The 22,229-nt window shown below is 45.9% G+C and overlaps 2 protein-coding genes across 10 annotated transcripts in view; one reads left to right on the forward strand and one right to left on the reverse strand.

The window, feature by feature from the left end:
* The window catches only part of abcd4 (ATP binding cassette subfamily D member 4), a 48,417-nt gene extending 40,614 nt beyond the window's left edge, over window positions 1-7,803 (reverse strand). For 4 of the 9 annotated variants that reach the window (XR_015757841.1, XR_015757839.1, XR_015757840.1 and 1 more), the window contains exons 1-3: window positions 7,615-7,803; window positions 3,890-4,008; window positions 155-282 (exon numbers count right to left, since the gene is read on the reverse strand). Coding sequence is in view for 5 of the 9 variants with exons in the window: in XM_087989651.1 (XP_087845777.1) it covers window positions 155-282; window positions 3,890-4,008; window positions 7,615-7,664 (297 nt within the window). In the remaining 4 variants the exon portion in view is untranslated. Of the gene's footprint in view, window positions 1-154; window positions 283-3,889; window positions 4,009-5,202; window positions 5,223-7,614 lie in introns of those variants that run through there. The other 5 variants (XR_015757838.1, XM_087989650.1, XM_087989649.1 and 2 more) reach the window with 3 other exon arrangements.
* LOC122553388 (acetyl-coenzyme A synthetase 2-like, mitochondrial) overlaps window positions 1-21,156 on the forward strand; it is a 143,284-nt gene extending 122,128 nt beyond the window's left edge. Inside the window, exons 14-15 of the transcript XR_015757837.1 lie at window positions 7,121-7,317; window positions 20,139-21,156. The gene's annotated coding sequence lies outside the window, so the exon portion shown is untranslated. The remainder of the gene's footprint in view (window positions 1-7,120; window positions 7,318-20,138) is intronic.
* The last annotated feature ends 1,073 nt before the right edge of the window (window positions 21,157-22,229 follow it).

A 22,229-nucleotide genomic window follows, 5' to 3' on the forward strand; every position in this document is an offset into this window, starting at 1 on the left:
TCTTTCACTCTTCGGTATATATGGGGTCTTTCTGCAATGCACTGTCCCATCTCATGACGGATGTATATTAGTCAGTGAGGCAAGAGAAAGAGTCCACAATATCAGTATATGCATTTATTTTTCTCTTTCATTGAGTACTAACTTGATTACTTACCAGGGAGTTGGCCACAATGAGGCAGATGGCCACAATAGTGATTTGTCTGAAGCCAACAACATCTTTCTCACCCAGAACCTTGAAGAAGTGGCTTGGAATAATTCCTACCTGATAGATTATCAGCTGCTCTGTTAAAAGAAACCAACACAGTTACACATGATCACATTACATAGGTAGGTACAGGTATATTTAATCAAGATCTGGGATGTTATGACACAATTCAGGAGGAGGTGGGACTTGAATCAGGTTTCTGGACCCAGAGGTAGGGACACTGGCAGTGCACCACAAGAGCTCTCCTGAGACATCTTGTGGTACATACAGAGGTAATTCAGAGAAGGATCACATGGACCCATGAGTCCATATTCCTTACTGAGTGAGCATTTTGAATTTTAAAATTCAAAATGCCCACTCAGTCAGGAATATGGACTCATGGATCTCCATGGAGTGGAGTAGGCCATTTGGTCCATCTTTGATAGAGCTAATCAATAAGTTTCTCTCCCATTCTTTTCCCATAATCCTGTGTAGTCTCTGAGCAAAGTACCAGATGTGACTCCCATCTGAGCTACTTGGACATAACTTGGGGGAACCTGAATTTTCTATGGTGTGCGTGGATTTGTTGAAGGCTTGTGGTGCAGTGGATAATGCCTCCACCTCTGAGCTGGAAGGTGCAGGTTCAAATCCCATCCCAGGATTGATGGACAAGGAAGGTACATCCATGATTATCAATCTGCACTTCTTCCAAACCACACCAATGGGACAGTGCGAAATATTCTTAGTTATTCCTATTCTTAGGAAATATTCATAGCTCCTGACTACAACATCATGTAAATGAGGTGGTGGAGTGGCATTACTAATCAGGGATAGTATCACAGCTGCACAAATGGAGATTATCGAGGTGGGTTTGTCTACAGAGTCAGTATGAGTGCACGTCAGAAACAGGAATGAGCAGTCACTTTATCAAGAGTTTTCTACAGGCCCAAGAGCAACAGAGACACTGAGGAGCAAATTGGGAGGTAGATTTTGGAAAGGTGCAGAAGTAACAGTGTTGTTGTCATGGTTTACTTTAACTTTCCTAATATTGATTGGAATCTACTTAGTTCAAATAGTTTGGGTGAAGCAGTTTTTGTCAGGTGTGTCCAGGAATGGTTTCTGATGCAATATGTGGATAGGTCAATTAGAGGGGAGGCCATATTGGATTTGGTTTGAGAATGAGATGTTGGAAAAGCATAGCAGGTCAGGCAGCATTCGAGGAGCAGGAGAATCAACGTTTCGGGAAATAGCCCTTCATCACAACCACCTGAAGGAGCACCACTCTGAAAGCTAGCGTTTCCAAATAAACCTGTTGGACTATAGCTTGGTGTTGTGTGATTTTTAACTTAGTACATCTAGTCAAGAGGAAAACAAAAGCTTACTTAAGGTTGAGGAAGAAAGGATCAGACAGGGCTTTAGAGGGTTACAAGGTAGCCAGGAAGGAACTGAAGAATGGAGTTAGGAGAGATTGAAGAGGGCATGAAAAAGCTTTAGCAGTTAGGATTAAGGAAAACCCTAAGGCTTTCTATACTTAAGTGAGGAAAAAGTGGATGGCCAGAGTGAGGTAAGGACCAATCAGGGATAGTGGAGGGAACTTGTGCCTGGACTCAGAGAGGTCTTTAATGAATACTTTGCTTCAATATTCTCTGAGAGGGACCTTGACATTTGAGAGGACAGCGTGAAATGGACTGATACGTTAGAACAGGTTGATGTTAGGAAGGAGGATGTGCTGAACTGCGCCAGACGGGATATACCCTAGATTTCCACAGGTAGCAAGGGAAGGGTTTGCTGCGCCTTTGGTGATGATCTTTGCATCCTCACTGTCCACTGATGATTGGAGGTGGCACACGTTATTCCCTTATTCAAAAAAGGGAATAGGGATAATCCTGGGAAATTACAGACCAGTCAGTCTTATATTTGTGGTATGCAAAGTACTGGGGAGGATTCTGAGAGACAGGATTTATGATTATTTGGAAATCCATCGTTTGATTAGTGATAGTCAGCACGGCTTTGTGAGGGGTAGGTCATGCCTCACAAATCTTCTTGAATCCTTTGAGGATGTGACAAAACATATTGATGAAGGTACAGCAGCGGATGTGGTGTACATGGATTTAGGTAAGATGTTAGATAAGGTTCCCTATGGTAGGATCATTCAGAAAGTAAGGAGGCATGGTATACAGGGAAATGTCGCTGTCTAGATATAGAATTGTTTGACCCATAGAAGACAGAGGGTGGTAGTAGATGGAAAGTATTCAACCTGGAGCTCGATGACAGTGCTGTTCCGCAGGAATTGGATCTGGAACCTTTGCTCTTTAGGTTTTTTATAAATGACTTGGATAAGGAAGTGAAAGTGTGGGTTAGTAAGTTTGCCGATGACACGAAGATTGGTGGAAATGTGGATAGTGTAGAGGACCATTGTAGGTTGCAAGAGACATTGACAGGATGCAGAACTGGGCTAATAAGTGGCAGATGGAGTTCAACCTGGAAAAATATGAAGTGCTTCATTTTGGAAGGTCGAATTTGAATACAGAATACAGTATTAAAGGCAGGATTCTTGGCAGTGTGGAGGAACAGAGGGATCTTGGGGTCCTTATCCATAGATCCCTCAAAATTGCCACTCAGGTCGATAGAGTTGTTAAGAAAGCGTATGGTGTGTTGGCTTTCATTAGCACAGGGATTGAGTTTAAGAGGCACAAGGTTACGCTGCAGCTCTATACAGTCCTGAGTTAGCCCACACTTGGAATATTGTGTGGAGTTCTGGTTGCCTTGGGAGATGTCCGAGGTAGGTTCTTTACACAGAGAGTGGTGGGTGAGTGGAATGTACTGCCAGCAGTGGTACAGCTTAAAAATACAGGGTAGACCATTTAGGACAGAGCTCAGGAGAAACTTCTTCACCCAGAGAGTGGTGGCTATGTGGAATGCTCTGCCCCAGAGGGCAGTGGAGGCCCAGTCTCTGGATTCATTTAAGAAGGAGTTGGATAGAGCTCTCAAAGATAGTGGAATCAAGGGTTATGGAGATAAGGCAGGAACTGGATACTGATTAGGAATGATCAGGCATGATCATGTTGAATGGCGGTGCAGGCTCGAAGGGCTGAATGGCCTACTCCTGCACCTATTGTCTATTGTCGCAGAGTCGGATACATTAGGGACATTTAAATGACTCTTGGATGGAAGGCACATGGAAGTTAGTACAATAAAGATCATGTAGGTTAAGTCTGATCTTAGAGTATAATAGAACGCTGTCACAGCATCAAGGGCTGAAGGGCCTGTACTGTGCTGTGCTGTTCTATGTTCTTTGTTTAAATATCCTTGCCCCTTATCATTACTCATGAGAAGTTAGAGACAAGAATTGCATGGGTATGCGTACACTAAAGGAGGTAATTGTTCATGATCAAAACTCAAGCATGAATTGAAGTATGAGCTACTGGAGACTATAACTGCATGGAGGAGAGAGAAAGAAATTGCAGAATTACCATTAAATGGGAAGTTTGCAGAAAACATATCCTATACATGAGGACAGCTGCGAACAGGATTACAGAAGCAAAGAGCTTTTTATTTTCAAAAGTTATACCATCAATCACCCTAATCTGTGGATGTAACCAGAACAAAATGCATCTCCCGATTTGACTGCTTGCATCGAACTGATAGGGTAAACAGAAGTTAGTTCATTGCTACTATCTTAATGCAACTGGACATCAGACTCACCGAGGAGGACAACAAACAGCAGTGTAGCAAACATCAGAACACTCTGCGATGTCCAAGATGGGAAGAGGATTGCCTGGATTTGGCAGAATCGTCTGACAAACAGAAGGTCCAGCTTTGGTCTGGAAGTATAGAACAATGAGCATATAGTCATGCAAAACTGATATGGTTTTCTCCTTTTATCTGGGAGGGAAGTAGCTTGCAGACCAATATCACTCAAGGCAGCCATTTTTTTTGTTGGGAGGAGACATGTTGGCCTGGGATATGTGGTCTTAATGCAGCTTTCTTCCCATAGCAACACAGCTGAGGTAGGGAAGGGAACGGGAGGTGACCAACTTAACTCTATTAATTGGTTACGAGGAGCACCAAATCACCATGACAAAAAAAAACACCCGAAAGTACTGAGAATACTGAAACGAAAACAGAAATTGCTGATAAATCTCAGCAAGTCTGACAGCATCTGTAGAGAGAAATTAGGTGGCACGGTGGTTAGCACTGCGCCAGAGACCCAGGTTCAATTCCAGCCTCGGGCAACTGTCTGTGTGGAGTTTGCACATTCTCCCCGTGTCTGTATGGGTTTCCTCCGGGTGCTCCGGTTTCCTCCCACAGTCCAAAAATGTGCAGGTTAGGTGAATTGGCCATGCTAAATTGCCGTAGTGTTAGGTGAAGGGATAAATGTAGGGGAATGGGTCTGGGTGGGTTGCTCTTCAGAGGATCAGTGTGGACTTGTTGGGCCGAAGGGCCTGTTTCCACACTGTAAGTAATCTAAATTTCTTTCTGAGGAAGGGCCGCTGGATCCGAAACGTTAATTCTGATTTCTCTCCACAGATGCTGCCAGACTTGCTGAGATTTTCCAGCAATTTCTGTTCTTGCACCATTTCATCATCTTGTCAGCATTCTGTTAGATGTGACTGATTATCTAAATCACTTAGGGAACAAAAATGAATATTCTTTTCAGGAAAAAAAATCAATTTATACCAATGTTGACATATTCCCTAGGAGACAAGAGCTTAACTACACATTGTGGTGGGCTGCTGAGGGCTCACTGAATTGTGCTTGGCTGGGGAGGGACCATGGACCCCTGAATCCTTTTAATGCACTTGACTAATGACATGTGCAAATCTGCTGAGCCTGACTGAAAATGGCACTTATTGCCAGTCATTAATGTATATGCTAGCCAGTTGGAGCCATAATACCAACTTTTCCCAGCTGCTATCAGTTCTGAAGCAACATCACTAGACTTGAAATGTTAACTCTGCTTTCCCTCTTCAGATGCTGTTCGACCTGCTGAGTTTTTTCAGCAATTTCTGTCTTACCACAGAGGACTGCTGGATCTTTGAACGTATTCGGGGTTGAGGTTGACAGATTTTTGATTCGTAAGGAATTAGAGGAGCTCTGGGGAAAAAGGCAGAAAAGTAGAGTTGAGGATTATCAGATCAGCCGCAATCTCATTGAATGGTGGAGCAGACTCAAGGGTGTGAATGGCCTAATTCTCATCTTATGGTCTAAATTAATGGTGAACAGATTTCCTGAACTGCCATAGTTGACTTTCAATGTTGTTAGGGATGTTGATCCAGTGACATGGAAGGAACAGCAACATGTTTCCATGTCAGGATGATGGATGAACGGCTCCATGTAGTGATAAATGGCTCCATTTCGGGATGGCAGGCAGTGACCAGTGGGGTACCGCAGGGATCCGTGCTGGGACCACAGCTTTTTACAATATATGTTAATGATATAGAAGATGGTATCAGCAATAACATTAGCAAATTTGCTGATGATACAAAGCTGGGTGGCAGGGTGAAAAGTGATGAGGATGTTAGGAGATTACAGGGTGACCTGGACAAGTTAGGTGAGTGGGCAGATGCAGTTTAATGTGAATAAATGTATGTTTATCCACTTTGGTAGCAAGAACAGGAAGGCAGACTACTACCTCAATGGAATCAATTTATGTAAAGGGGCAGTACAGAGAGATCTGGGTGTTCTTGTACACCAGTTCATGAAGGCAAGCATGCAGGTACAGCAGGTAGTGAAGAAGGCTAATAGCATGCTGGCCTTCATAACAAGAGGAATTGAGTATAGAAGCAAAGAGGTGCTTCTGCAGCTGTACAGGGCCCTGGTGAGACCACACCTGGAGTACTGTGTGCAGTTCTGGTCTCCAAATTTGAGAAAAGACATTCTGGCTATTGAGGGAGTGCAGCGTAGGTTCACGAGGTCAATTCCTGGAATGGCAGGATTACCTTACACTGAAAGACTGAAGCGACTGGGCTTGTATACCCTTGAGTTTCGAAGATTTAGAGGGGATCTGATTGAGACGTATAAGATTATGAAAGGATTGGACACTCTGGCAGTAGGAAACATATTTCCACTGATGGGTGAGTGCCGAACCAGAGGACACAGCTTAAAAATATGGGGTAGACCATTTAGGACAGAGCTCAGGAGAAACTTCTTCACCCAGAGAGTGGTGGCTGTATGGAATGCTCTGCCCCAGAGGGCAGTGGAGGCCCACTCTCTGGATTCATTTAAGAAGGAGTTGGATAGAGCTCTCAAAGATAGTGGAATCAAGGGTTATGGAGATAAGGCAGGAACAGGATACTGATTAGGAATGATCAGCCATGATTATATTGAATGGCGGTGCAGGCTCGAAGGGCTGAATGGCCTACTCCTGCACCTATTGTCTATTGAACTTGCATGTGGTGGTATCTGTCTTTCTAGATGGTAGCTGTCACGGGTTTGAAAACAGTGATGTTCCGCAAGGAACAAACCTTTGTAATATTTGGAAATGATTTGGATGAAAATGTACGTGGTCTGATTAGTAGGTTTGCAGATGACATGAAAACTGGTGGAGGTGCGAAAGGTGAGGAAGGTCATCAAAAGATACAGCAGGATGTAGATCAGTTGGAAAGCTGAGTGGAAAAAAGGCAGATGGAGTTTAATTTGGACAAGTGAGAGATGAGACATTTTGGGAGGTAAAGTACAAGAGGAGTTCAGTAAATATCAGGATCCTTCGGAGCACTGAAATACAGAGAGATCTTGGGATGCAAGTCCACAACTCACTGAAAATGGTAATGCAAGTGGCTAAGCAGGAGTACAGCATGCTTTAGAGGGTTGTGGGTCAAACTCAGGCAAATGGGACTAGTTTAATTGGGAAACCTAGTTGGCATGAACGAGATAAAGGGCCTGTTTCTGCGCTGCACAACTCTATGCTTTCCTTGCTTCTTTTGTTTGCTTCAGAACCGCATTGGTGCTGAGCCATGACGACTTCCACAGCTGAATAGCCCAACCACACTCTGGATCCAAGAATGAAGGAACAATGCCTCCCCTTGGTCTGCCGGTGCCCAGGGACATCACCCGGGCACATGAGGGTGGTGAAGGGATGCCAGCGATGGAGAAGGCACGGTTGGCAATGAAAACATTTGGAAGGTGGTCAGGTAAAGTATGGGTGGGTGAGGGTGTGGGTACACCTCAGCAAGGGAGTGGGGGCATACTGGCAGAGCCTGCAGAAGTCACAGAATGCCTGGAGTGCAGCAACAGGCCATTCGGCCCATCGAGTCTGTGCCGACCCTCTGAACATCCCACCCTGTCCCCACATTGGCCAATCTACACATGTCAGCGCCCCTCCACTCCACTCCACTCCACTCCACTCCACTCCACTCCACCTCAGCTTTAACCAGTGGGGTTTTAATCACTCCGCCCATTTCGCATGCTGCGGGTTCCCCGGGCCCTACCTGCTGCCTCTCGGCTCCGGGGGCCGGCCCTGCCGCCTGGACCCTGACATCGCTCCCTCAGCACCAGCTGGGGAGTCAGGAGACTGGGCAAGGTCAGGAGGGGCGCGGTGACGTCACCACGCGCTGGGTTCGCGGCGACGTCACGCACTGGGCCCCCGCTGGGCGCCATGACTTCAGGCACCCGCCCTGAGCGGCGCGATGACGTCGGGCGCCGGGTTAGCTGGGGCGCGGTGACGTCGCGCACAGTGACCAACCCGGTGACGTGATGACGTTTGGTGCGCCGGCCACGTGACTACAGCCCCCCCCCCCCCCCCCCCCCATCCATCCCACTTCTCGTCTGTGGTTTGAGGCGTCTGCTCCCTCTGCCCCTGAGAGGGTTCAGGCCCCGCTTTCCTCCCTCGGGCCTGCGCCCCCTCGTTAGCTGACGGTTTTCTCCTGTCCACATTCGACCGCGGAGCTTCCCGGGCAAATAGCCCACCGTCGGAGGCGAAGAGAGCAGCAACACCGCGGATGTGGGAAATCTGAGAGACACAGCAGGTCTGGCATCTTCTGTGGAGGGGAGAGGGAGAACAGCGCTTTGCTCACAGCTGGTGTAAATGTTCAATACAGCATAGAAACAGGCCCTTCCGCCCATCATGACTCTGCAAGTCATGCAACAAACATCAAGTTGCACTAATCCCCAATTGCCTGCACTCGGTCTGTAGCCTATTGGCACTAAGTGCAGTTCTTAAATATTGGCAGAGTACCTGCCCCCACCGCCTTCTCAGGCATTGCATTTCATATTCCTACCATTCTTTGCTGAGGCAAAGACCTGCTGGTATCATCACTGGATTCCCAGATAATGTGCTAGGTCCCTGTTTTGAATCATTCCACAGCATAGTGGAATTTGAATGTAATTTTTAAAATCTGGAATTAAGAGTCTAATGATGAATAGAATGGCCTTTATTTTTGACTGTGAATCCATTGTTGGTTGTCGGAACAACCTATCTGGTTCACTAACGTTCTCCATCCTTACACGGTCCGATCTACATGCAACTCCAGACCTACTGCAATGTGGTTTGACTCTCAACTGCCCTCTGGTCAATCACTGAATTGTGAATTCAAACCCTCCTTCTCCCTCATCAAATAAAACAAACAACCGCAGATGCTGGAGATCTGAAACAAAAACACAAATCGCTATAGAAACTTAGCAGATCTGGCCACATCAGAGGAGAGAGAAAGCAGAGTTAATGTTATGGGGCCACTAACTCTTCTCTCTCTTGGGATCTGCCAGGGAAGTTCTGAGGCTTCCATCCCCTTCCACTTTCACCCACAGTCTGTACAGTACTATGTAGTTACAGCACAGAAGGAGGTTGTTCAGCTTCTCTCTTCAGTGATGTGGAAAAGCTGGTGCTGGATTGGGGTGGACAAAGTTAAAAATCATACCACACGAGGTTATAGTCTAACAGGTTTATTGGAAGTCCATGCTTTCAAAGCGCTGCTCCTTTGTGAGCTACCCCACTAGCTATCTGAGGAAGGAGCAGCACTCTGAAAGCTGTGCTTCCAAATAGACCTGTTGGACTATAACCTGTTATTGTATGATTTTTCTCTTTTCATGCCATCTCTCAATAAGAGCAGCTGATTGGTCCAATGTACTGCCTTTTTTCCTGTCAACCCGCTATTTTCTTTTGATAATGATCATTTTGAAAGCCATGATCCAATCTATCGAGTACACTAACTCTACAGCATTGCATTCCAAATCCAAACCACTTGCTGTGGAAAAAGTAATTTCAATGTTTCACCGTTGGTCCTTTTGCCAAGTATTTGAAATCAATATGACTCAACATATGTTCCAGGATAAAAACAATGACTGTAGATGCTGGAAACCAGATTCTGGATCAGTGCTGTCCTCGGATGCTGCCTGAATTGCTGTGCTCTTCCAGCACCACTGATCCAGAATATGTTCCAGGATGTACAGCTGAGTCTCTGGTAAGGCCACATTTGGAATATCGTGAGCAAGTTTGGCCCCCATATTTAAGGATGGATGTACTGCCTTTGGAGGATTCCAGAAGAGGTTAGGAGGTTTACAAGAATGATCCACTAGTAGGACAGATAGGGACCCAAGGGCACAATCTCTGAATGAAGGCACAACCTTTTAGAATTGAGATGAGGAGGAGGTTCTTCACCCAGAGACTGGGGAATCTGTGGAACTCATAGCCTCCACAGCACCGTGTGGCAAAGTCATGGAGATTATGTAAGACTGAGATGGATACGTTTATGATTAGTAAGGGAATCGAAGGTTATGGGGAGGAGGCAGGAGAGTGGTTTTGAGAAACATATCCATGATCAAATGGTGGAACAGACTCAGAATTTCACTCGGCAAAAGTGAGGACTGCAGATGCTGGAGATCAGAGTCTAGCTTAGAGTGGTGCTGTAAAAGCACAGCAGATCAGGCAGCATCTGAGGAGCAGGCAAATCAATGTTTTGGGCAGAAGCCCTTCATCAGGAATGAGGCAGGGCTCTCTGGGGTGGAGGGATAAATGGGAGGACGGTGGGGCTGGGGAGAAGGTAGCTGAGAGTGCAATAGATGGATGGAGATGGGGATGAAGGTGATAGGTCGGAGAAGAGGGTGGAGCGGATAGATGGGAAGGAAGATTGGCAGGTAGCGCAGGTCATGAGGATGGTGCTGAGCTGGCAGGTTGGAACTGGGGTAAGGTGGGGGGAAGGGAAATGTGGAAACTGGTGAAGCCCACATTGATCCCCTGGGGTTGAAGTGTTGAAGGCGGAAGATGAGGCATTCTTCCTCCCGGCGTCAGGTGGTGAGGGAGTGGCGATGGAGGAGGCCCAGGACCTGCATATCCTCGGCAGAGTGGGAGGAGGAGTTGAGATGTTCGGCCAAGGGGCGGTGGGGTTGATTGGTGCAGGTGTCCCGGAGATTTCCCTAAAGTGCTCAGCGAAAAGGCATCCAGGTTCTCCAATGTAGAGGAGACTGCATCGGGAGCAACGGATACAATAAATGACATTGGTGGATGTGCAGGTGAAACTGTGATGGATGTGGAAGGCTCCTCTGGGGCCTTGGATGGAGGTGAGGGGGGAGGTGTGGGCGCAGGTTTTGCAATTCCTGCGGTGGCAGGGGAAGGTGCCAGGAGGGAAGGGTGGATTGTTGGGGGCATGGAGGGAACCGTCTTTGTGGAAAGCGGGAAGGGATGGGAAGGGAAATATATCTCTGGTGGTGGGGGTCCGTTTGGAGGTGGCGGAAATGTCGGCGGATGATGCGGTTTATGCGAAGGTTGGTACAGTGGAAGGCAAGGATCAGGGGGGTTCTGTCCTTGTTGGGTTGGAAGGGTGGGGTTTGAGGGCATTGGAGAGGGACGTGGATGAGATGCCTTGGAGGGCATCTTCAACCACATGGGAAGAGAAATTACAGTGTTTAAAGGAGGAGGCCATCTGGTGTGTTCTGTGGTGGAACTGGTCCTCCTGGGAGCAGATACGGCGGAAGAGGAGGAATTGGGAATATGGATAGCATTTTTGCAGGAGGTAGGGTGGGAAGCGGTGTAATCCAGGTAGCTGTGGGAGTTAGTGGGTTTGTAAAAAAACGTCAGTGTAAAGTCGGTCGTCATTGATGGAGATGGAGAGGTCCAGGAAGGGGACGGAGGTGTCAGAGATGGTCCAGGTGAATTTGAGGTTGGGGTGGAATGTGTTGGTGAAGTTGATGAACTGCTCAACCTCCTTGGGGGAACACAAGGTGGTGCCGATGCAATCATCAGTGTAGCAGAGGAAGAGGTGGGGAGTAGTGGTGGCGTAACTACAGAAGATGGACTGTTCTACGTAGCCGACAAAAAGACAGGCATAGCTGGGGCCCATATGGGTGCCCTTTGGTCTGGAGGAAGTGGGAGGATTCGAAGGAGAAATTGTTAAGGGTGAGGACCAGTTCAGCCAAACGAATGAGAGTGTCGGTGGAAGAGTATTGGTGGGGGCGTCGGGAAAGGAAGAAACGGAGGGTTTAGAGGCCCTGGTCATAGCGGATGGAGGTGTAGAGGAATTGGATGTCCATGATAAAGATGAGGCGTTAGGGGCCGGGGAAACTGAAGTCTTGGAGGAGTTGGAGGGCGTGGGTGGTGTCTCAAACGTATGTGGAGAGTTTCTGGACTGGGGGGGGGAATAGAACAGTATCGAGGTAGGTAGAGATGAGTTCAGTAGGGCAGGAGCAGGCTGAGACAATGGGTCGGCCAGGGTGGTCAGGTTTGTGGATCTTGGGAACGGGGTAGAATCGGGCAGTGCAGGGTTCCCAGACAATGAAGTTAGAAGCTGTGGGTGGGAAATTTCCTGATGTGATGAGGTTGTGTATGGTCTGGGAGGTGATGGTTTGCTGAGGTGATGAGGTTGTATATGTTATGGGAGGTGATGAGGTTGTGTATGGTCTGGGAGATGATGGTTTGGTGAGGTGATGAGGTTGTGTATGGTCTGGGAGGTGATGGTGAGGTGATGTGGTTGTGTATTGTCTGGGATATAATGGACCCAGGACATCAATGTGGACTTCACCAGATTCCTTATTTCCCCTCCCCCACCCTACTCCAGTTCCAACCTGCCAGCTCAGCACCATCCTCATGACCTGTCCTATCTGCCAATCTATCTTCCCACTTACCCACCCCCCGTCTCTGACCTATTACCTTCATCCCCATCTCCGTCTACCTATTGTACACTTGGCTACTTTCTTCCCAGCCCCACCCCTCCTCCCATTTATCTCTCCACCCCGGATGCTCCCTGCCTCATTCCTGATGAAGGGCTTTTGCATGAAACGTTGATTTTCCTGCTCCTCGGATGCTGCCTGACCTGCTATGCTTTTCCAGCACCACTCTAATCTAGACTCAGAATTTTACTTCTATATCATGGTCTGTCACTGCCACGACAGTTTCTCCCTATGTACATTGTCTATAACCCAATGTGTAATCCTTCATTTTGGGAGGAAGAATGAAAAAACTGAACTGTACTATCTAGTGATGAGCTTTGAGATGCAAAGGAAGCTGAGTTTCCCAGTACATGAATTACAAAACGTTAGTATGCAGGTACAGCAAGAAATTAGGAAAGCTAGGAATTTGGGAGTGATGTCATTTTTTTGTAAGGGGAATTGTATGCAAAAGTAGGATGGTTTTGCTGTGCTTATACAAGGCACTGGTGAGACCACATCTGGAGAACAGGGTACAGTACTGATCACTTTGTGCAGGCGCAGCAGGTGGTAAAGAAGGCAAATGGTATGTTGGCCTTCGTTGCTTGAGGTTTCGAGTACAGGAGCAGGGATGTGTTGTTGCAGTTATACCGGGCCTTGGTGATGCCACACCGAGAATATTGTGTGTAGTTTTGGTCTCCTTTTCTGAGGAAGGATGCTCTTGAGGGAGTGTAGCAAGGGTTTCCCAGCCTGATTCCAGGGATGGTGGGACTGACCTATGAGGAGAGATTGACTGGGTTAGGATTGTTTTCACTGGAGTTCAGGCAAGTGAGGGAGGATCTCATCGAGACTTATAAAATTGCAACAGAGCTAGAGAAAATAGTTACAAGGAGTATGTTTCCGATGACAGGTCCAAATCAAGGGTCACAGCCTGAGGATTCAGAGTGGACTATTTAGGACGGAGATGAGGAGACATTTCTTCACCCAGAGAGTGATGAGCCTGTGGAATTCATTACCACAGGAAGTAGTTGATGCCAAAACATTGAATGTATTCAAGAGGCAGCTGGATATAGCACTTGGGGTGAATGAGATCAAAGGATATTGGGAGAAAGCAGGATTAGGCTATTGAGTTGGATGATCAGCCAGAATTGTGATGAATGGTGGGGCAGGCTGGAAGGGCCTCCTCCTGCTCCTATCTTCTATGTTTCTGTGTTATTCAAGAAAGGACGTAAATGCATTGGAAGCAGTTCAGGTAGGTTTTCTGAAATGAATGGGTTGATTTTTGATGAAAGATTGAACAGGCCAAGCTCCTAGCTGCTGTATTTTAGCAAAGTAGATGACTTAATTGAAAAAGTAAGTTCCTGCGGGGTCTTGACAAGGTAGTTGTGGGGAGGATGTTTCCTCTTATAGCAGAATCTAGAACGAAGGCGTCAATGTTTAAAAATCAGGGATCACTGATTTAAAATAGATGAGTTGAACGGTTTTCTCTCGGAGGGTTGTGAGACTTTGGAACTCTTTTCCTGAAAGATTGGGGGAAGGTAGAGTCCTTAAATATTTTGCAGGTAGCCCCACAGTGGTGGCACAGTGTTTCAGTGGTTAACACTGCTGTCTCACAGCGCCAGTGACCCAGGTTTGATTCCAGCCTTGGGCAATTGTGTGGCATTTGCACATTCTCCCTGTGTCTGTGTGGGTTTTCACTGAGTGCTCTGGTTTCCTCCCACGGTCCAAGGTTTAGGTGGATATATGGGTATTGGGTTGGGTCTGGGCGTGATGCAGTTTGGAAGGTCAGTGCAGGCTTGATGGGCCAAATAGCTTCTTTCTGCATTGCAGAAATTCTTGTTAAGCAAGGGAGGGGGTTGAAGGGTTGTTGTGGTAGACAGGAGAAAGTGAGGACTGCAGATGCTGGAGATCAGAGTCGAGAGTGTGGTGCTGGAAAAGCACAGCCGGTCAGGCAGCATTGAGGAGCAGGAGAGTTGACGTTTCGAGCATAATGTGAATTTGAGGTTACCATCACAACATCAGTGAAGTTGTTGTATAACCTACCATTTCTTGATCACATAATGTTACATTGCACACCAAGAATAAAGACACCAGACTTGACTGACATTCTTTGGTTGTTGCCCAAAACATCGATTTTCCTGCAGCTGGAATGCTGCCTGACCTGCTGTGCTTTTCCAGCACCACTCTAACCTTGACTCTCATCTCCAGCATCTGCAGTACCCACTTCTGCCTGCCTGACATGCTTTACTGTTGTTAGCACTTCTTTTACACAATTCCCTACTTCCTCCTGTTGGGGCAGCAGAAGAGGTAGGCATTGACATGGAGGAGAATGAGAAAACGCGTCAGGATTTGGAGGGGATGGATCAAGGAGAGTGGAAGAATAAAAAAATGCAGGACAGAAAGGATTAAGGAGACTGGGAAAACAGGAGTTAGAATATGTTGTGGGAAAGTTGGACTGCAAAATGAGATTTGGGGAAAGTGGTGAATGGTAGATCAGAGAGACAGTGAGGAACGAAGTGGTTGGGGAGAGTAGGGGATGGGGTTAGGAGTGAGGGAGGAATGGGTCAGGGAGAATTGGCTTGGGAGTCAGGAAGGATAAAGAGATGGGAGGGGTGGGAATTGAGATCAGTAGAACAGAATAATGTATTTTATATGAATTGAGGAAAGAGGATTGTGAGTATGAGTGAAGGAGACGGGAAATGGTGTCATTGGTGCCTTTGATAACCACGATGCCCCAATGATAGTGCAATCACTGTTGAATGATAGGAAATGTAATTGTCAATTTGCACACTGTACAAAGAGCCAACAATCCGCAATAATATTTTATTAGATAATCTGTTTCAACCAGTAACCAGTACACTGGCTGTTCACAACAGTGGGATAGGATCATTTATGTTTACCTGAGATGACTGATGTGGTCTCGTTTTAACATATAACAAATAAAAATATCTTTCCCAACAGTGCAACACTCTACTGTATCAGTCTAGATTTCGAACTCAAGTCTTTAGAATAGGATTATAATTTGCTGCTGGAGAGGCAGGTATGTTACCAACTGAGGAGGAAGTGAGGACTGCATATGAGGGCATCCTGATGAAGGACTTATGCCTGAAACATCGATTTTCCTGCTCCTCGGATGCTGCCTGACCTGCTGTGCTTTTCCAGCACCACACTCTCGACCATGTTATCAATTGAGCCGTAGAAATACGTAGAAAATTTGTCCCCAATTAGAAGCCACATTTAGAATAAACAGGGTGATAAGGGTGGTGGCAAGAAAAGGTTTCTAAATGTCTGAGACAGGATCTATTTTTCCTCCTGAGGTCTCCTCATGTGCGAGTCTTTATGGTACATGGCTGGTGATCACTATATGCACCTTACAGATTCATTAAGGCCTGGTAAATGGTGGTCCTAATTGCTGTATACCAAGTTTACTTTGGCAATACTGCAGGGTCAAGAGTATCAGGAGCTGTGGCAAGACATTTCATGACAACAACAACAGGGACATTAGCAAAAGCCATTCGACACAGAGCCACATAAAGCGATATTAGGGCAGATGAACAAAAGCTGGCAATGGAGGCCAGAGAGGTAGAGATGGTACGGGAGGGAATTCCTGAGCTTAGAACCCAGACAAATGACTGATTAAAATCAGGAGACCAGAACTGGCAGAGATCTGGGAGGGTTTGGAGCAGGTTATACAGATAGAGACAAAAAGAGTTCAGGGAGGGACGGAAATTTTATATAAAAATAGAAATGTGGACCAAAGGGTCTGTTTCTGTGCTGTACATCTCTATGACTGTAAATTGCTGGAGAAACGCAGCAGGACTGGCAGCATCTGTGGAGAGAAAGCCGAGTTAACATTTCCTGTCCACTGACCCTTCTTTACTCGCAAGCACTTTTCACAGCTATTTTTGTTTTGTTTCAGGTCTTCAGCATGTGCAGTTCTTTGTTTTATTTTATGGAAACAATATAATGGAGTTATTACTGCACTGGGAACCAAAGTGTAAGATTTGTGAGTTAAGGTGTGTACAATATGGAAGCACTTCAAATGGTGACATAACAGGCTGGGCTCAATCTTGTTCTGCACTCTCTTTAAATTTCATCTTTCTCCTTTCCCCTCAACATTTCCATCCCTCCCCCCCCACCTCCTCCCAACACTTCATTCCAGTTTCCCCCTTAATTCCCCTTCCCTGGCACTAACCTGACCCCACCCTGCAGCGGTTGGGGGCCTATGAATGATACATTTTTGCTTATTTTATTTCTGGAGGATGCAATGGCTATTGTAATGAGAGACAAAAGGAACATTTTTGCGCAAGTAAAAAGCAAACACCTGCTGTGAAAATCCATCAAGTGTATAATAGCTCCCTGTTTGTCCAGGGAGGCCTCACACTGCCAAGATCATGAACAAAGCTGCATATCAACACACTGGGGCCGGGATCTTTTCTCAATTCTAAACCCCTGCCTCTACTCTTTGAAGCACTGCATGAGCCAGACTCCCGGAGCCGGTCCGACCTGCCAGCAATCTGCATCTTTTATAACCCGTCCTCATCTCACATCAGAAATGATCTCCTTGTGTCCAAGTCCTGTGTACTGCAGATGGAGGAGGGGAGGGATGAGGAAGGGGGCGGTGTATTTAATGCCTAGGTGACAATGCAAGGACAGGAAATCTTTGATCTTGACTCTGCACTGAGAAGACTCGGGGCCAAGGTGTAAACCTTGATAAGGGCTGAATTGCCCAAATTCCTGATAAAATCCAAACAGCTTTGATTCAGGGATTAATGAGGAATGTGTAATTGTGTGTGTGTGCAAATGTGAACAATACCAACAAAAAGCAAGCAGAAATGCACTGAAGATTTTCTTTAAATCAAAATTTGTTGTTCTGAACAAAATTTGGAAAGCTGATGGTCAGTTTTAAGTTCTTTTTCAGACATAGATGAGGCCACTGAACCCCTCAAGCATGTTTTGTTCTCCTCTCACTCCAGAGGTGATTGATGACCCAACTCCAGAAACGCAATATCAATTCAAGACACTGAGGCTGCCCTGCAATTTCCCTTCAGCTGAGGAACTAACAGCTCAGTTGTGAGCCGTTTTCATACTTGCTGAGTTTAATCCACTGGCTGTGCGCAACTTTCTATGCGGTTTCCGCACGTCCAGGACAAGGTCTATATAACAATCATTGCTTCTTTGTAAATCTGTTCTCTGGAATATCCAAAGTGTACATTCAGTGTCAAGCCTCGGTTACCTATGTGCAAGAATTTTTCACAAGAACTTTCAACGGCCAAAAATGTGTTTAATGAATCAGCTAAAATAAAAATTGTTTAAAGAAAACACATGGACTGGGCACATGATGCCATAAATAGTTTTGAGATGGTTAGGCCACTTTTGGAGTACTGCATTCAATTCTGCTCTCCCTGCTGTAGGAAAGATGTTGTTAAACTTCAAGGGGTGCAGAAAAGATTTGCAAGGATATTGCCGAGGTTGGAGGGTTTGAGCTATCGGGAAAGGCTGAATAAGCTGTATAGGGTATTTTTCCCCTGGTCCATTGGAGGCTGAGGGGTAACTTTATAGAGGTTTATAAAATCATGAGGGGCATGGATTTGTTGAATAGCCAAGATTTGGAGATGTCAGTGTTGGACTGGGTTGTACAAAATTAAAAATCACACAACACCAGGTTATAGTCCAACAGGTTTAATTGGAAGCACACTACCACCTGATGAAGGAGCGTCGCTCCGAAAGCTAGTGTGCTTCCAATTAAACCTGTTGGACTATAACCTGGTGTTGTGTGATTTTTAACTTTGAATAGCCAAGGTCTTTTCCCCAGGATATGCGAGTCCAAAACTAGAGGGCATAGGTTTAAGGTGAGAGGGGAGAGATTTAAAAGGGAACCCAACAGGCAACTCATAGAGTGGTGCTTGTATGGAATGAGGAAGTAGTAAAGGCTGGTACAATTATAACATTTAAAGGACAACTAGATGAGTACATGAATAAGGAGGGTTTAGAGGGATATGGGAAAAGTGCTGGCAAATGATACTGGATTAATTTATGCTTTTCTGGTTGACATGGATGAGTTGGGCTGAAGGGTCTATTTCCGTGCTGTTCAATTCTATGATTCTGTGTCGAGTACCAAGTGCCTCAGGACTGATAGTGAGAGTAATATTAAATCCATACCAGTCGTTAGTGAGAAGATAGTGAGGACTGCAGATGCTGGAGAGTCAGAATCGGTAAAGTGTGGCGCTAGCAAAAGCATAGCAGTCAGGCAGCATCCGAGGAGTAGGAGAGTTGTGTTTCAGGCAGGATCCTTTATCAGGACTTCGTCAGACATAAGTTAAGCTGGAATTGGTTGTCCTACTTAAGGAATGTACAATGGAGATTCACAAAGATGATCTCGGATCATAGCTATAGCTTTAGTCATAGAATTGTAGAATTATGTTGTACAGAAGGAAAGCATTTGGCCCATGTACCTGATAGAACAATCTAATAATTTCACTCGTGTTACTCATTATCCATAAATTTCCTCTTCAGGAATTTATTCAATCTTCTTTTGAAAGTCATTATCAAATTTGCATTTTCACTTGTCTTTAACATGTCCAGTTCAGTTTCTGGCCAGCAGTAAACCCTATTGATAGCAGGGATTTTGTCATAATAATGCCATTGCACAATGGTTAGATTCTCACTTGTTAAAGGTGGTCATTGCTTGGCTCTTGTGTGGTACAATTATTACTTGCCACTTGCTTCTGATACGGTCTCCTCTACATTGTGAAGACAGGACGCCTACTTGCATAGTGCTTCAGAGAACATCTCCAGGACACCCACACCAACCAACCCCACCGCCCCGTGGCCGAACACTTCAACTCCCCCTCCCACTCTGCCATGAAAATGCAGGTCCTGGGCCTCCTCCATCGCCACTCCCTAACCATCCAACCCCTGGAGGAAGAACGCCTCATCTTCTGCCTCGGGACCCTCCAACCACATGGCATCAATGTGGATTTCACCAGTTTCCTCATTTCCCCTCCCCCCACCTTGTCCCAGTTCTAACCTTCCAACTTGGCACCACCTTCATGACCTGTCCTATCTGTCCATCTTCCACTTATGCGCTCCACACTCCTCTCCCACCTACCGCCATTACTCCCACCTACATCTACCCATTGTACTCTCAGCTACCTTCCCCCCAGCCACAACCCCTTCCCATTTATCTCACCGCCATCTCAGCTCACAGCCTCATTCTTGATGAAGGGCTTTTGCCTGAAACATCAATTCTCCTGCTCCTCAGATGCTGCCTGACCTACTGTGCTTTTCCAGCACCACACTCTCCAGTCTAATCTCCAGCATTTGCAGTCCTCACTTTTGCCTATTACTTGCTGCTTCTCTTCCCAAACCTTGATATTATGCAGGCCTTGGTGCACTTAAATATAGACTGCTTCAATATCTGAGTACTTGTGAACGGTACAGAACATTGTGCAATCATGCATGGACATCCCCACTTCTGACCTTCTGGTGGTGGATGGTCATTGATGAAGCAGCTGAATGTGGTTGGGCCTTGAGAACCACCTTAAGGAACTCCTGCAGAATGTCCTGGAGCTGAGATGAATGACTTCCTACAACCACGACTATCTCCCTTTGTGCCAGGTATTGCTCCAACAAGCAGAGAAATTCCCTCATTCTCATTGATTCCAGGTTTGCTCGGGCACCTCACTGACACACTTGATCAAATATCAAAGTCAGTCATTCTCACCTCCACTAGGAACATAAGAACAAGAGTAGGCTATTCGGTCCCTTAAGACAGTTTCACCATTCAATGAGATCATGCCTGATCTGTGAACTAACTGCAAACACCCGCTTTTGGCCCAAAACCTTAATACCTTGGTTTCACAATTATCAATTTCAGATTTAATACTTTCAACTGATCCTGCATCCGCTGCTATTTGTGGAAGAGAGTTCCAAACATCTGCCGCTGCTTATGTGAAGAAGTGCTTCCTAACATCTCTCCTGAACAATCTGATCCTAATTCTCAGAATTTGCCCCTTAGTTCTCGAATCTCAGGATTTCAGCTCTTTTGTCCATTTTTGAACCAGTGCGGTCAATGTGTCCAGGGTGGAACCCAAACTGAACATCAGTGAGCTGGTCATTTCTAAGTCGATGCAGCTTATTGTATACAAGACTTATCAAAGCAATTTTCCATATTGTTGAGTAGATGCCAGTGTAGCTGTATTGGAAGAGCATGGCTAAAGCTGTGATAAGTTGTGGAGTACTTTTGCCAGTCTGTTGCCAGGGCCCAATCTCTTCAATTGTATCCATTGTCTTCAGCCAATTTTTTATTACACGTGGAGTGAATTGAGTTGGCAGAAGACTGGCATCGGTGATGCAGGGTCCCTCGGGAGGAGGCCAAGACGGATCACCTACGTGGCTGTTCTGGCTGAAGATTGTTGTGAATGCTTCAGTCTTAACTTTTGGACTGATGTGTTGGGCTCTTCCATCATTGTGGATAGGGATATTTGTGGAGCCTCCTCTTCCAATGAGCTGTACAAGTCCAGAGAGTGACGGTGGCTGAGTGAAAGTTGAAGGAGGAGGCAACAAAGCCAGGGCGAGGTGGACATGGCTCCACCCTGACCAAGGGTTTCCCAGTGAGCGAGAAGCAGACCCCGAACTGATTCCGTTGGCCTGGACCCGCAGGCTGAGCTGAGGCTCCAGGTCCGCAGCGAGGCCTGGTGTGCCAGAAGAAGTGGCAGTGTTGGTGGAGGGTTCTGTGGTGGGCCCCAGTGCCCGATGGCTGGTGGCAGCATTTCGTTACAAAAGACCAGCTATACCTTGCAATTTATTCATTGATTCAAGATGATGCTGGAGCGTGGCCACACTTTGTACTTTTCACTGTATGTTTATACACACATGACAATAAATTTAATCTAAATCTGTTTTAATTGTGTACTGCCATTGACTACTGGATGTTGCAGCACTACTGATCTAGCCCTGTCATGCTTGCTGTTTCTGCTGTTTGCCACATAAATAATCTGTACTACTCGTCTGTGCACAAGTACTTGCAGCTTCATCAGGTTGGGACCTCATTTTTTGATACGCCTGAAGCTGCTACTGGCAAGTTCTGTCAGAATACTATCAACACATTGCTGCTTAATTTTTGTTCAAAGAATCATAGAATTGTAATAAAGCAGTGGGAGGCCAGACAGCCTCCCACTGAACTGGAGCTTCAAATGAGAATTATGACTTAGTCCCATTCTCCTACATTCTCCCTGAATCCTACATATTCATCCTTTTCAAATAAAAAAATAATTCCCTTTTGGTGTTTCAATGAATACTGCCTCCAGCACATTGTTGGTCAGTGCTTCCAGAACCTAACCACTTTCTGGGTGAAAATGTTTTTTGCTGATATCACGTTTGCTTTTTTGCCAATTACTTTAAGCTTATGCCATCTCATTCTCCGTCTTTTCATGAATGGGAGCAGTTTTTCCCCTCTTCCCAACTCAATGCCCTGAAGCATCATTGGTGGAATCGGAATCAAAGGGCAATGGGAGACACAAAAGAGAGTTTTTTTTCTTAAAAAGACCTGGAGGAATGGTGGGGAATATGATGCCATAATACATAGTTCATCAGTGGTGAAGTTCAGCAAAATAAAATGTCAACTCTGTTCCTGTCTGTCTGCTCAGGTGCTGTCAGACCTGTTGAGGTTTTTCTCAACATTGTCTTGATTTCAGATTTCCAGCATCCACAGCATTTTGCATTTGGATCTTCAAATGAGATGATCCTAATTATGAGGGGTCTTCACAGAATGAAATGAAGTACCTATTTCCTGTAACCGAGTGTTAATAATCAGGCAGACACGAATTTAAAGTCACTGGTGGAAGGATGACAAGAAAGCTGAGGTGTTGATTTTTCAACTCGAGGGTGTGGAAATTCCTGCACAAAAGGATGGCATTCTGCAGTTTTCTGCTTCTGCAGAAACCTAAATAAACACTTGGAAATACAC

Source organism: Chiloscyllium plagiosum, unplaced genomic scaffold (assembly GCF_037043375.1).
Source record: "Chiloscyllium plagiosum isolate Xiang-an unplaced genomic scaffold, Cpla_swu_hap1 HiC_scaffold_8, whole genome shotgun sequence".
Lineage (NCBI taxonomy): Eukaryota > Metazoa > Chordata > Chondrichthyes > Orectolobiformes > Hemiscylliidae > Chiloscyllium > Chiloscyllium plagiosum.